The 14,430-nt window shown below is 44.5% G+C and overlaps 3 protein-coding genes across 3 annotated transcripts; 2 read left to right on the plus strand and 1 right to left on the minus strand.

The window, feature by feature from the left end:
* Positions 1-48: 48 nt before the first annotated feature.
* On the plus strand, positions 49-2,715 carry EDB93DRAFT_1075030 (amino acid permease-domain-containing protein; the record flags this gene model as incomplete). Its single annotated transcript, XM_041445138.1, has 12 exons — positions 49-500; positions 557-664; positions 716-950; positions 1,007-1,181; positions 1,228-1,400; positions 1,467-1,539; positions 1,591-1,768; positions 1,817-1,996; positions 2,051-2,258; positions 2,309-2,430; positions 2,468-2,516; positions 2,566-2,715. 12 exons carry the CDS (start codon positions 49-51, stop codon positions 2,713-2,715), a joined length of 2,103 nt encoding a protein of 700 aa, XP_041313052.1.
* A 1,042-nt stretch (positions 2,716-3,757) lies between these two features.
* Positions 3,758-5,074, plus strand: EDB93DRAFT_1245124 (uncharacterized protein; the record flags this gene model as incomplete). Its single annotated transcript, XM_041452279.1, has 4 exons — positions 3,758-4,198; positions 4,551-4,565; positions 4,632-4,695; positions 4,761-5,074. The coding sequence occupies 4 exons, from the start codon at positions 3,758-3,760 to the stop codon at positions 5,072-5,074; spliced, it is 834 nt and encodes a 277-aa protein (XP_041313053.1).
* Positions 5,075-11,154: 6,080 nt separating this feature from the next.
* On the minus strand, positions 11,155-11,676 carry EDB93DRAFT_1053330 (uncharacterized protein; the record flags this gene model as incomplete). Its single annotated transcript, XM_041444716.1, has 3 exons — positions 11,155-11,367; positions 11,418-11,546; positions 11,596-11,676. Coding segments are annotated over 3 exons (423 nt in total), but the record flags the coding sequence as incomplete, so codon positions are not given.
* Positions 11,677-14,430: the final 2,754 nt, after the last annotated feature.

Consider the following 14,430-nt stretch of genomic DNA (forward strand, 5'->3'; position numbering starts at 1 on the left):
ATAGCAAACGCGATGCGGAACTCTGCAAAGGAAAAGGAATGCGTTTCAATGGTGACTCTGCATTCTAGTGAAAACTCGTCATATCGTACAAATTGTGAGTGGCACCAACGGTTGAACGGACGTTTCACCGACCTCGCTGACGGCTATAAAGTCTCTCGAACAAACTCTGGCTCGCTCGCTGCCACACCCCCCTTGTTCAACCAGTCTCACTTCGACATTGTTCTTCGGCGGCAGCGTGCTCGTCAAGAGGGAAAGCCAAAATTTACGGCTGTTCCCTCGAGATTCTTGAATCTCACCAATGACTTCGAGTTTGCTGGCTGGGGTTCTATCTCTCATCTCACCCTTGCACCCGAAGATATATGTCACGGTGAAGTTGAAATGAATTCTTTCCGAGAGCAGCAAGTTCTTGGCCAGTTTACAGCCAGCGCCCTTGCAGCGAATGACATACTTGGCGGTGTATTCTACACTCTGCCAAGCGTCGTCGCTGTCGCTGGTGTCTAGTGAGCTAATTCCACAATAAACATAGATTTGGACACGCTCATTGAACTAATTCCAGTTCTCCTATTTCGCTATTTGTGGCAGCTTTGACTTTATTCCTTTGGCGTCCTGTCATGGAAGAAATGGCTTCTGCTCTTCCAATCAGTGGTGCTCCCTATACCTACCTGTATGTTGTATCTGCTTCTGAACAGAGATATCAGTGACAAATTATCACCAGGCTCAATGTATCGACAAAATCCGTAGCTCTTCTTGGGGCAGCGCTCCTTCTTCTGGATTTTTCAGCCACAGCAGTAGTTTCGGCTGCAACTGCGACATCATATCTTGCAGGCGAAGTATTGCTACCCTTTCCGATCTATGTTGGTGCTGTCCTTGTTTTCGTGCTGTTTACTGTAGTCAGCCTTTGGGGCTTGAGAGAAAGTGCTCGTGTAGCAACTGGTGTACTGGCGATGCACGTGAGTTCTGATGATTTCTACTGTCTAACCTAATTTTGATCATATATGGGAACAAGGCTGTGGTAATGATCATGCTTGCTGTGGCTTCTGTCATTGCTTGGGGACGAGGCGGGATGGCTCAGCTCAGTTCCAATTGGTCGTTGGGGCACGTTGGATTATCTCCAGCAGCTATAGCCCGACAGGTATTCAATGGCGTCTGTCTAGGGATGCTAGGATTGACTGGATTTGAATGTGAGTGTTTCGATTTGCAATTACAGTGCAATATAATACAACTTAGGCGCACCTTCATATACGTCAAAAATGAAGCAGAACCGTTATCCCAAGGTTCTGCGCAATCTGCATTTATCTGTACTTGTCCTCACCAGCGGGATGATGCTCCTTGTTATGGCATTATTACCTCTTGATGTGATTCAAAGTGGCAACAATATCCTCAGTTTGTTGGCACAAAAGGTGTGTACACTTGACTTGTGGTTTTCAAAATGACTACCTATGCACGACGCTGAAGTGAATGACCAGGTTGCAGGACGGTGGTTACGAATAATGGTCGTAGTTGACGCCGTTGTTGTACTTTGTGCGGGTGTGCTTACCGGTTCGTGAACAAGAATTACGCGTCGTGATATACACTCATGTCGTATTTTAGGAATTCTGAGTGCCTGCGAGCTCCTTGTTAAGCTGTCATGTGATCTCGTCCTTCCTGGCGTATTCCTTGCTACAGTGCCAGCGACAGGCGCCCCTTATGTCGCAATTATCTCGTTCATTGCATTCAGCGCATTAATATATGCAAGCACGGGCGCAAACCTAACTGTGGTATCCCAGATGTATGTTCTCAGATTCAGCAGTATCAAGAGATTCTGATATTTTAAGAGGTTTACGATGGTGTGGTTGGCCGTTATGGCGCTCTTTCCAATCTCTCTCATACTCCTCCGTTTCTCACGACCTCGACTTCCGCGTGCATCCCAATGTTCACTGTTTGTCGTTGCTGGCGCTATCAGTGTCACTGTAACTGTAGCGGCAGGAAACGTGGCCATCGATCCTGTCATAGCAGGGTAAGGCACCTACATCTTGTTGCAATATTATATTTCGCTAAATCGCTGTTTTAGATGGTTTGCTCTGTACCTCGTCATCCTTCTCATCTTGTTCTTTATGTCGCAAAATAAGGTAACTATACTGCGATGGGTATACTGGGGATATGACCAGCTTCCCTGGCTACACGGACTGCAGCTTACCAGAGGGTGGGGTGACAGCCTGATCCGGCGTATGAGAAGCCTGCGCAGGCAGGAGGTTTGTTTGCTTGTTAAAACCGATGAGGTACGCGCGCCAAAATAGAGGATGAAGATTACTAAAATTGTTTCCTGAAGATCAACAGTTTGTTCAGTATGATTCTTTACGTCCGACATAACGAAGAAACATCACATTTGAAAATAGTGCACTTTCATAGTGGTGACATACCTTCGGAGATGGAGGCCAATGCGAAAAGAAAGTACATATTACTACATTTCTATCCGTGATCCTGACAGTATTTTTTTAGTTTTGGACGAAGCATTCCCTGAAATCACTGTTGATCTGGTGCGAAAACAATGATCTTGCTAAGCATTTAACATCTGACCTCCGGCAGATGTTTATTGAGGGTCAATTCGATCCAAAAAATCTGGCCTCCCTAGCGCATCATTTGAAGATTCCGCGATCCCTCATGTTCATGAATAGCCCAGGTCCAAATTTTCAGTATCCTGTGGCAGAGCTTGGAACGCGCATCATTTTGATTTGAGCATCATGCACATCGCATTGACATTAGACTCGGTGCTGCGATAGGGCGCTGTCCTTTGTCAAGTACTTTCTTTTGATATTTGGGTTCGTCTGCCGTTGTATGGGGATAGTATCTGCATCTCTAGACTGCAGCATGGATATATTTTTGGGCAATATATAGAGAAATTATTTAGGGAATCTGTAGGACATATTATCGTGATCGCTTTCTTAAAGTTGAGTGCCATGTTAACAACTTACATGCAGATTATGGTCAGGGGATACAAGCTGCAGTGCTAAATAACAACTAGCTCGCCGCTGGGCTGTGAGGAAGCACAACTGACATGGGCAGTGATACCTAAACCGATACGGGGACTCATCACCACGCTAGGGTTGTTTGATACAAGCTTCGGCCTTACGTGGAATATTGATAGATCTAGACTGGCCAAGTCCCTGACTTTCACCGACAACTACATCCCTTCTGAAGTGCAAGGATGCTTGGTGTCGAGGATGGTCCTGACGCATTGTACAGCGAACTTAGATCTGGCAGCGTGCTTCCGAGTCTTTGAAAGTATATAGACATTTGCCTGTGGTGGACTGGAATGCCTCTCAGAGAAGAATCATTCGGTCCGCGATATGTACGGTAGCAAAAGCCTTCATCGTCCGTTCATAAAGTAATTCCCTAGGAAGACAAGTCCAAAACGACTTCAATAGCAACTTGACACGGATCTGGAGATTTGAATAACAATATTAATCGGGTCAAAGGAGCAGTAAATACCGTCCCGAGTCGTCGTTTGAAAGTCCATTAGTCCAATGGTTGTTGTGACATATTTGGCTTGGACAATCGGCGAGGCCAAATTTGCCTTTTTCAGCGTATCTCTACGTGGCAGTGTTCGTAAAATAGGGACGCTCAAAGTTCGGGGCGCACATTTCGCCCACGCCCACCGCCCACGCCTATGACCCCCCAGCGTTGCAACACCATCCCGTTTTGTACATATCCGTATTATATAATACAATGCTAACGCAGCGTGAAGTCATTGAAGGCCTGTACGATAAACATATCACAGATGGCTCGTCACACATTGCATGAGCAATACCTACACTCATACCTCATACTTATGATCCTTTGTATCCTATTTCACCCTGCAGAGACTGTAGAAGAAGCAGCACAGCAGCTACACTGTGACATATCTTGCATTCTCACCATCCGGCAAACTTGCTACCTACAAGAACAATCCCCCATCGCAAAAGCTGGTAGTTTACACCTTGCTTGGGAATATGTCAAAAGTCCATCTGACCATGACCGTTTTACCAACATGCTTCGAATTTCCCCTGTGGTTTTTGAGGTGTTGCTCGATTTAATCGAAGACCATCCTGCATTCTATAATAATTCACGCAATCCTCAAACACCCATCCAGACTCAGCTTGCTGTCACGCTCTTTCAGATGGGACATTATGGAAATGGTGGGTCACTAGAGGACATTGCCCGCCATGCAGGGATCTTGAAGGTGTTAAGTTCTATAATAGTAGTGATGCGGAGGTTCAGTTCTGAACCGCGGTTCGAACCGGACCTTTCGTGGACTGGACCACGGTCCAGTTCAATGTTTAGAGTATAGGCTGAACTGGACCGATGGTCCAGTCCAGCGTTCAGCATTCCTTGAACGCGTCCAAACCTTTTTGAACTGCTTCCATTTTAGGCTACTCACACATATGAGATGACATCACCCACACACGCAATACACTGAACATGACATGATTACTTGCGACTTTTTCACTTGGAATCCGATTCACAAGGACCATGCCACACTGGCAAGGTCCGTGAAGGTTTGTTTGCCTACCACTAACCCAAACATTACAAAGGAAGAACCTGATAAGGTATGGAGACTTTGGTTAATTTGGTTTAGTGCTAATGTATTTGTTAACGGGTCGTTTTTTTTCTAGGGTAGCTACATGAATTGTTCGGCACTCATGAACTTGATGGAAGTTAAAATGGATCAAATTCAAGGTAAGCTCAACTCTCTTCAAGCTTTCCCCCTCACAACATGGCTGACCAGTGTGGTCTGGGTGCAGATGGAACTCTCCTCGACGCCAGTCAAATCCGATGGTACAACGATCCCGACGACGATACTCCACTGCCTGTGCTTCCTGCTCAGGCACGTCGCTCGACTCGTATCCCACGCCCTGCACCCAAGCTTGTTGACCCCAACAACGCTGTCTTGCGCAAACGCAAGGCTAGCAGGTCAGTGGTCACAAGTGAGGGCTCTGAGGGGGAAAGTGACTGTGAAGGAGACCAGGATAACAGGGTAACTACGGATGCAGCTACTGACATGGATCATGAGACAGATATCGACGGCATCACCCCCTCTGAGTCTGCTTCACAGTAGTGTACCAGTACTCCTTACTACTAGCTATAGTACAATCGAGTATATTTACAATGCGTTCGATGTTCGAACGCTGAACCAGACGTGAACCGGACGTGAGGTCTGGTTCAGCGTTCAGCAAAACGATTGAACCGGATGTGAGGTCCGGTTCAGCGTTCGCAAAATTTGTTGCTGAACCGGACCAAACCGGACTTCCGCAACACTATATAATAGAACATGCTCAGAGGTTGAAGACAACGACTATAATCATTCTAAGTACCTATAATAGAACATGCTGCGTATAATACAAAGTAAGAGAAAGTGGGCAAGACAGAAGACAACGCACATACCTCAGAGGTTGAAGACAACGACTGAGGTATGAACGAAGAGGGGAGAACATGAAAGTGTAAAGTATTAAGTGATTATTTTTTGCAAGGTCGATATTAGGTAATGTGCAAACTACGTTTTAGGTAGGGTGTGTTTTGTGTGAAGGGGTCATAGGCGTGGGTGGTGGGCGTGGGCGAAATGTGCGCCCCGAACTTTGAGTGTCCCTAATAGAACCTTCATTTCGCCGAAACTATCACTGCAAAACCTAGAGGATTATATTGCCGTGTGGTACGAAATGAATCACCTCGTTGGGGATCGGCTCACTGCACACTGTGGTGAGAACGCGAGCTCCGGACTTCACAGCATGGCGTGCCTGGTCATTAGAGGCATGTTGTGCGCGGCGAGGGAAGACTCACAGGTTGAACAGGGCCCAACGACTAGGCTCGTGACCAGCCTGGCGTATACTACCACAGATGAACAAGTGGTGTCTCACTATCTCAAATTGACGCATAGTCAGACTGGTTACGAGTTTACCCAACAGCAGTGACTATTGTACATGTACGTACATGTAAATTATCACTCATTCTTCCTGCCTAAACAAAAATCCGACCAGTCCCTGTGAGACGTTACTAATTGACCTCGATTTGCAAGGTGATATCTCACTCTACGCAAGATTGCCATCAGGGTGGATTTTATGTGGCGATCTGCTGGTATGGCAGACACCATCTGTTTGCTATGAATTTCAGGTGGATAATTTCTCACTATATTTAAATGAAGAAGAATCTCGACACTTTAAAACAAGGTGATTTTCTACCATCATATTTGATCTCATACCACATCCTCAAAAAAATGCGTCTCTCCTTTGTCCTCGCCGCTGTTGTTGCTTTGACAGCATCAATGTCTGCCAATGGGGCTGAAGATCACTGTCCTTATCTTTGCAGACATACTAAGCATTGCAAAAAGTGCAATCCTGATACAGAGTGTGTGAGTGGTTTGTATCCTGGATCTATCCTCATGACTTACTGGCATGGTAGATATTTTTATATGCAGTACAACATAATGGGATGCTCGATATAGTGAGCGGAAATGAACAGGTTGTCGAGCGGCCTTCCATCTTATCAAGTGGCCTCTGTTCGGTGTTGAAAGGGCGGGATTCCCTGTGACCACATACTTATTTCAAGACACAGCTACCTACAAAACGATAGGCCAGAATTTCCTACTTAGCTGCTTGTGTCAAACATTTATCCCCAGTCAATGGCCTATACAAGCCAAAACAGTACTTACCTGTATGCGCCTGTATTTCCAACCAATGTCTGTAACAAACTGTAACGAATTTCACCGAATATGGCATGCATGCATGTATACAAGGATCGATAACAAAGCAATTGCGATTTTTTACATGGGATATGCATGACGACAGACTATGTGACAAAACAACGAGCGTGGTAGGTATCATGTGAGAGCTTGATGTGCAAAGAAACGGAAAGCCATGGAAATCAACCAGCGGACGTTGAGACAGACTGAAGTAGCATCATTACATCTGCTACCTCGCTCCTTGCATCCACAGTGCGATCATTCGACAGGCCAGCAACAGGTGGCATGACAGTACCAGAAATTGACGGGCTAGCAACAGGTGGCGTAACAGAACGGGGGATCAACTTGGCACTTGACTTGGCTATTTTAACAAGGGCCAGCTTGTCACTGTAGCTCTGTGAGAGTAATTTTACAGAATCGTACTTGTAGGTTAAAAAAACGTCCAATATGCCTCGAACTGTGCATTTGAGCCTTTGACGTGGTCCTTGCACCAATCCATTCGACCAAGACTCCTATGAAAATTCCTTTGTGAGCTGTAGTGTCCGAATGAGATGACTATCGTAGTTGTACGCATAAATTACATAATCAATTCACTCATTCTTCCTCTAATCCAGCTTCGTCTACATCTATCCAGGTCGCTAACACATTCTAAAAAAGGTTGGGCTGGGCTGAGCGTTAGCTCGGGGTGGTACACGAGCAGGTGGAGCCGCTGGGAGGGCGGGATACCTGCTCACGAAATTCGAACACATCAAGGACTATGAGTTGTAAGCATCTAATTGATGATTTGTGCAATGAGAGGATCTGCAACATGAAAACACTGCGAACTATGGTGTGTGGCATAATAAAAAAAAACTAACAGATACTATTATTGGGGAGTGGTGGGCGGGATTCGAAAATCTAAAGGAGCGAGTGAGGAGGTGCGAAGTACGACGAACTCAACAGTTTGGAGGACTGAAAATCGAACAAAGGAAGGAACAGGTTTGGCGCAGTCGCTCAGCTGGAGTCGTGGTGCTGGAACATTCCGGCAGGCTGCATGACCTGGCACCATTAAAATTCCAAGCCTACCGACCAGTATTAATTGACCTCGATTTGAAAGGTGATATCTCACTCTACGCAAGATTGCCAACAGGGTGAGTTTTATGTGGCGATCTGCTGGCATGGCAGACACCATCTGTTCGATACGAATTTCAGGTGGATAATTTCTCACTATATTTTAAATGAAGAAGAATCTCGACACTTTAAAACAAGGTGATTTCCTACCATCATATTTGATCTCATACCACATCCTCGAAACAATGCGTCTCTCCTTTGTCCTTGCTGCTGTTGTTGCTTTGACGGCATCAATGTCTGCTAATGGGAACTGTCCTTTTTTTTGCAAACATGATAGGCAATGTGCAGGGTGCGGAGATGGGACATTGTGTGTGAGTGGTCTGTATCCTGGATCTATCCACATGACTTACCGGCATGGTAGACTCTTTTTTATTGCGACACTTAATGACAGTGAATCATTGTGGGAATGGGGCAGGACGGGATACTTACACTAAATAAATCCAGTGAGTGGATATGAACAGGTTGTCGAGGGGCCTTCCATCTTATCAAGTGGCCTCTGTTCAGAGCGGGATTCCCTATGACCCCACATGGCAGATATGCTTGATGGAATGCTCTCGTCGACGGAGAACAGGGATTTGAGCTTTTAAATCATTTAAAACAGTGCGCGGCAGCATTGGATGACACAGACTCAATCGTTGATTCAAGGGCTGTTCAGTGTAAATCTCTCACTCATGTGCTTACGGGGTTCTTGTCTGGCCGTTTCCGATGCGTAAGTTTTGATTCTGCGATTCCTTGCGAGCTGTCATTAATTGGCTTTGATTTAAATGACCTGGACATATCTCGTACTCACAAACACCTATGTACATGATGTGCCCAGCCAGCTGTAAGGTTCCAGAATTCAATGGGGTACATGAGAATTTTTGGACCACCGGACTTGTCAGGACTAGTCAATAAATTTAAATTTCGGCATACTTACCATATTGCATCATCTTGGATGAGTTGTAACTTGTACTAAATCCCATTGATGACAGAAGCAATGACGAAAGTTAAAACATAATGGCTGAAAGAAATTCACATTGGCATGACGAGGGAGAATAACAACATGGATGCCGCAGCGGGTGCGGGAAGATCTTCACATGATGTCAACAGTGGGCCATACTATAGCTTTAGGAATTTTAACAGCGACGTCGTCAAGCCCTTCCCTGTATCATCCATGTTGTCGAATTTCTCCGGATGAATGTTGCATCTTCGATGGCCAATTCTCGCAAGGAACTTGGTTCTGGCGATCATCGGCAGGGTTATGGACTCACGGTAGTTAGGACTCGAAATATTTATCCCGCCCACACTCTACGCAAGATTGCCAACAGACTTCCCTCATAGGGTGGGTTTTATGTGGCGATCTGTTGCCAGTGGCATTGCAGACACCGTCTGTTCGATATGAATTTCAGGTGGATGTATTTAAATAAAAAAGAATACTTGGCACATCAAAACAACCTTCCTACCATCTGTCAGAAATTTCTGGGTTTGATTTTAATGCGTTGTAATGCATTCTAATGCCACAATGACAACGCACCCGTGGCAATGGAAATGAAATGTAAGCCCCATTTTGGAATGCCGACAGGTGCCGGTGGTAATGCCGTGGCAACGTGACACCAATGCCCATTGTCGTGACCATTGTAAACTTAATATCAATATTATTACAATGGTATTAAAATAAATGTATAGTCCGTGGGAATGACATCTATCTGATTATGATGTACCCTAGGCTGGCGTGATTATGGACCTATTAGTCTATTATTATATACCTATCTACTGTCTATCTTTAAGTTATCTATTATCTACTATCTAATCATCTACTGTAGTCTATTGCATTATTAATCTACCATAAGTTATTATCTACTATCTCAATCATCTACTATAGTCTATTACATTATTAATACACTGTTTTATTACACTTAGGCTGGTTCGAACTAATGACTACACTATTTCTTACAGTAACATTATATACAGTCAGTAAGCAAAACCATTAGACTACTAGGGCTTTATTATAAGGGAAACCAACTCTATTAGACTACCACTCTATAGCCTTATTAACAGGACCCCAGCTGCTCCCTATACCGCATATCCGCAAATTTTCAAAATTTTCCTTGCGGGGTGCAACACTTTTGAGGCTTGCAGGGCGCACTTCAAACATGCATAGTGGCCAAAACATACCAAAAAAGGAAATTTTCTGAAACATATTACTGTGCTACTGAAGTACCTAGGCAAACCCACGGTTCTGCTTCTTGCGAGACCGTACTGCAAACTGTGACGCAAGAATCTCGCACACTGCTACCATTCTAGCTGCTTCCCACCTGTAAACAGTAAGTTTTATGGTGCTTCATAGACTCTAAACTTACCAAGTTGTGTATGAGGAGAAAGTCTGCCTGACTCGATTTCGAAGATAGTAGACCTCCTCCTTCAAGTTGTCCCCAACTGAAGATGGCATGAATGGGGGCATGAAGCTCCTCCCAGTGGTCTGCAGAATGCTGGAGTGTCAGGTGTTTAACTCCGAGGATACTCTCAGATGCTGGTCCTTGATTGCTGACTGTCAGAGTGGCTTTTTTCAGCTTGTCTAGGATTCTTTGTCACGATAGAGAGTTCACAAGGGTGCAGGGGTTGGATGATACAAAGAACGATTTGATTCTGGTTTGACGTACCACAACTATTGCTACCAAATGTTCCGCATAAATGTACCATATGTCAGTAAACATCGCTACATGGTGAATCTGGGTGAATCCCTTTGTCAATTCGTAGTCAACCAGTGCCTGTTTGGGGAAACCGGACATCTGTTTGGGCTTTGTCGTTGGTCAGTGTATGATTGGCATGACCCCGATCCGAGATCCATGACCTCTCGGGGCACTACCGACGGACATGAGGTATGTGCTACAGGCTTCCGAGGCGCAACATTTTGGACCATAGGATGGGTGATTTTGAGGACTTGCGAGGCACTACCAGTGGACATGCAGTATAAGGAGCAGCCGGGGTCCTTTATTAACTTATAATAAACCGAAGACCATGAAAAGAGTTGCATTGCATTGAGTGATTGGGGTACAGATATGATATATCATGATAGGTAATCAAGTCTCAGTACTAGTAGTGCGAGTATTGCGGGTCGTGTTAGATACAGTATGTCTGGCTGCCCTGCCCCCTCAATGGCCTCTGACTGTAGCAGTAGGTACTACAACACAAACTTCATCCTCATCAGGCTCCATAAGAGGACTACTAGCTCTGTGCCCATCCCTGTCAACCTCAACATCAGCAACTGTTTCATCCATAATGTCCTCTGTAACAGATCGTGGTGGTTCAGGCTGCGCAGTGCTCTCCTCGCCTTCAGTCACACCCGCTAAGGCACAATCCATTGCTGCCGTGAAATCCTCTTCATCTGACATTGAATCAGCCGTTCTCGAACCTTTAGAGAAAATGAAATTATTGAGCATCTTCACAATGTCATGCGTGTATTCCGTATTCCAGTTCTTGATGAGAACCTTCTTATATGAGGAGAACATATAGTTGTACTGAATCTTTGTAGTCTCACCCTTGCCAGAATAGCGAAACTTCTTGTCGGCACTGAGTAGAAAAATAGCCTAACAAAATTACATCAGCTGCGAGCCTTTCAATGCATGCAAAAATGAACAACAACTCCCGCCCATGCCAACAAACCAGGTGTCAAAGATGTCACCTCCCACTTATTACCATTGCGTGGTGGTCCTCCTGCTCGAAGTGCGGTCAAACCATTTTCACCCCACAGTAGTATCCGGATAATCTGAAAACATGATAGATAATAAAAATAAGTTTTGAATTAAGAGACACACCTTCACAAATACTTCCCAGTTTCCAAAGAGTGTTCGCAGTGACATATCTTCAACCAGGTTCGGAAAAAGGATAGGTGGGAAGGGCTTGGGCATGTGCTGTGATGTAGAGGTACCAAGGAGACACTGGATCTCAGAGACACCTGCTTGATTGTATGTTGTATCAGTGAAATACTGTTCAGGGAGACCAAAGATGAGCCCAGCTTTGGAACATAGTTTCTTGATTTCAGATGCGTGGCTACTGTTCATTGCATCCTCGAACTTAAGTACTATCAGCTCTAAGAGTCATTAAAATGTTGCTCACAACATCAGAGAAGTGGTTATCTGCGACAAGATGGTGGATGTGCAATGGAAGTAGACTGAATAGCTCTGCAAGCAAGGCTGACTCTGTGGAGGCTAGCATTTTATAGCGTGACAATTGTCACAACCCAATAACGAATTAACACTGGGCAGAGACTAGGACTCAAACGAAGGTTATCAGACAAAGAGAATGATGAGCAAGTATGTCTTGGATTGCTACAGTTGTAGATACAAGAGGTTTGAACTAAGGAACTATCGACCAAGACATGCTACCTATATACAACTATTGAAACAGGAGATTGAATCTGAGTTACAACTACTAGCCAATCATAAAAAGAGAAAGGGAATCGTACCATAGAACATCATAGAATATTAAAGAAGCATCACATGACCATATCTTATCTTATCGTATCTAATCTAATCTATTCACAATCAAAGAACTCGTCTTCTTCATCAGTCACATCAAAGACACGTGTTGTGGGTGCTAAAGGTATTTCAGGAATGATAGACGCTTTCAAGGTAGGGTTAAGGTTTGATTTAGGCGCTGTGTATTGACGCTTAGGAAGATTCAAGAAAGAATAATGGTTCGTTAAAGGTACTCGTGACATTACCCCCTCTCTAAGGTGAGTGTCATCACGAACGAATGAAGGTCGGATATTCTTTTCTCTCCATCATTTGAAATCTTCTGTAAACAGTACTGAGCCTTTGATTCTTCGGTATTTTTCGGCTGCAGCCGTGGGATTCTTCTTATGGAACTCCGCTAAAGGAATTGGGGTGTTCTTTAAATTCTCTTCTGGTTCCCAAGATGACTCTTCCTTCGGGTATCCTTCCCATTTTACTAGGTATTGCAGCTTTCCTCGGAACAATCGGCTATCTAGTACTTCTTCTACAGCAAATTCTTCCCGATCGTCAATCAATTCTGGAGGTGGTCGGTTTGGGGGAGGATGAGGAATTAATCGAGATGCATGATATGGCGTAAGCAATTCTACGTGGAAAACCGGGTGAATCTGATATTTTTCCGGCAATTTCAACTTGTAGTTTACTTCACCGATCTTCTCTAGTATTTCGAAGGGACCTAGACGACGATCTGACAGTTTTTGACTTGGACGACGTTGTTTAAGATTCTTTGCATCAAGCCAGACCTTGTCTCCTTTCTTATACTGAGGTGCTTCTTTTACTCCTTTGTCGTAGAAACACTTCATGCGCTCATTGACCATCTTAAGAGTATTTTCAGCATCATCTCTCGCTTCTTTCATTTGATCAACTCTCTCATCAGCGGCGGGGATTATGGACATAGAGTTTGGATGAATCGTGAAATCTGGGTTATACCCGTAGAGAACTTTAAACGGACTATGACCGGTTACTGTGACTGCATTGTTGTGTGAAAACTCTGCTATCGGCAGCCAAGATACCCAATCATTTTGTCTATATGACGTGAACATGCGCAAATATTGTTCGACTTCTTGGTTTACGCGATCAGTCTGTCCATCGGTTCTGGGATGATAGGAGGTCGACGCAGACCATTTCGTTCCTAATCTTTTTGACATTTGTCCCATGAACGTTGATATGAACTGAGTTCCTCTATCTGAAATCACTTTCTTCGGTGTTCCATGATGTTTCCATACATTTTTCAGGAATAGTTCGGAAATACCCTTTGAGTCTATATCTTTGGTGGTGGGAATGAAGTGTGCTTGTTTCGAAAATTGATCAACGACTACAAAAATGCTATCACACCCTTCACTCTTCGGCAAATCCACTATCAGGTCACAGGTGATTGTCTGCCAAGGTCCTTCTGGAACTTCATTTGGCTGTAAAGGCCCCGTTGGTCTACTCGGAAGCACTTTCGTTTGTTTGCACCTATCGCAACCATCTACATAATTGTGGACATACTTCGTCATTGAAGGCCACCAATAGTTTCTGGAAATCAATTCTAAGGTCTTAGCTCGTCCAGGATGTCCAGCCGGTGGAGAGTCGTGAAACAACTCCAATATCTCTCGGCGGATCTCTTTGTCATTTGGAACATAAACTAATCCTCGGAATAACACCAATCCATCCTCCACATTCCACTCTTCGATTCCTCTACGCAATTGAACTGGTGCTGCTTTTAGCGTTTCTAATGCTTTCGTGACTTCAGGTTCTCGTTCTGTGCATTTTCGTATCTTTTGGAGTAAATGTTTCTCTCCATGCACCAAAACTTGACCTCTTTTAGCAGCTTTTACGGTAAAGAATTCCGGTTTCAAAAGGATGCGATCTGAGTTATCGTTTTCTACCCCCCCTCTATGGTCTGATCTCCGAGAAAGACGGTCTGCTTTGTCATTAACCACGCCAGGCTTATGTTGGAGTGTAAATTCATACTCCGCTAGGAAAAGACTCCATCTAGCTTGCCTTCTGGTCAACTTTTGACTCGTCATGAAATATTCAAGGTTCTTATGATCTGTCCATATTTCAACCGGGTGAGGTGCTCCCTGCACGTAGTGTCTCCACTCTTCTAACGCTCTAATGATCGCTAATAACTCTTTGTCGTGAATGTCGTAATTT

The sequence above is a fragment of the Suillus bovinus genome (genome assembly GCF_016758785.1).
Source record: "Suillus bovinus strain UH-Sbo-P2 chromosome Unknown EDB93scaffold_2, whole genome shotgun sequence".
Lineage (NCBI taxonomy): Eukaryota > Fungi > Basidiomycota > Agaricomycetes > Boletales > Suillaceae > Suillus > Suillus bovinus.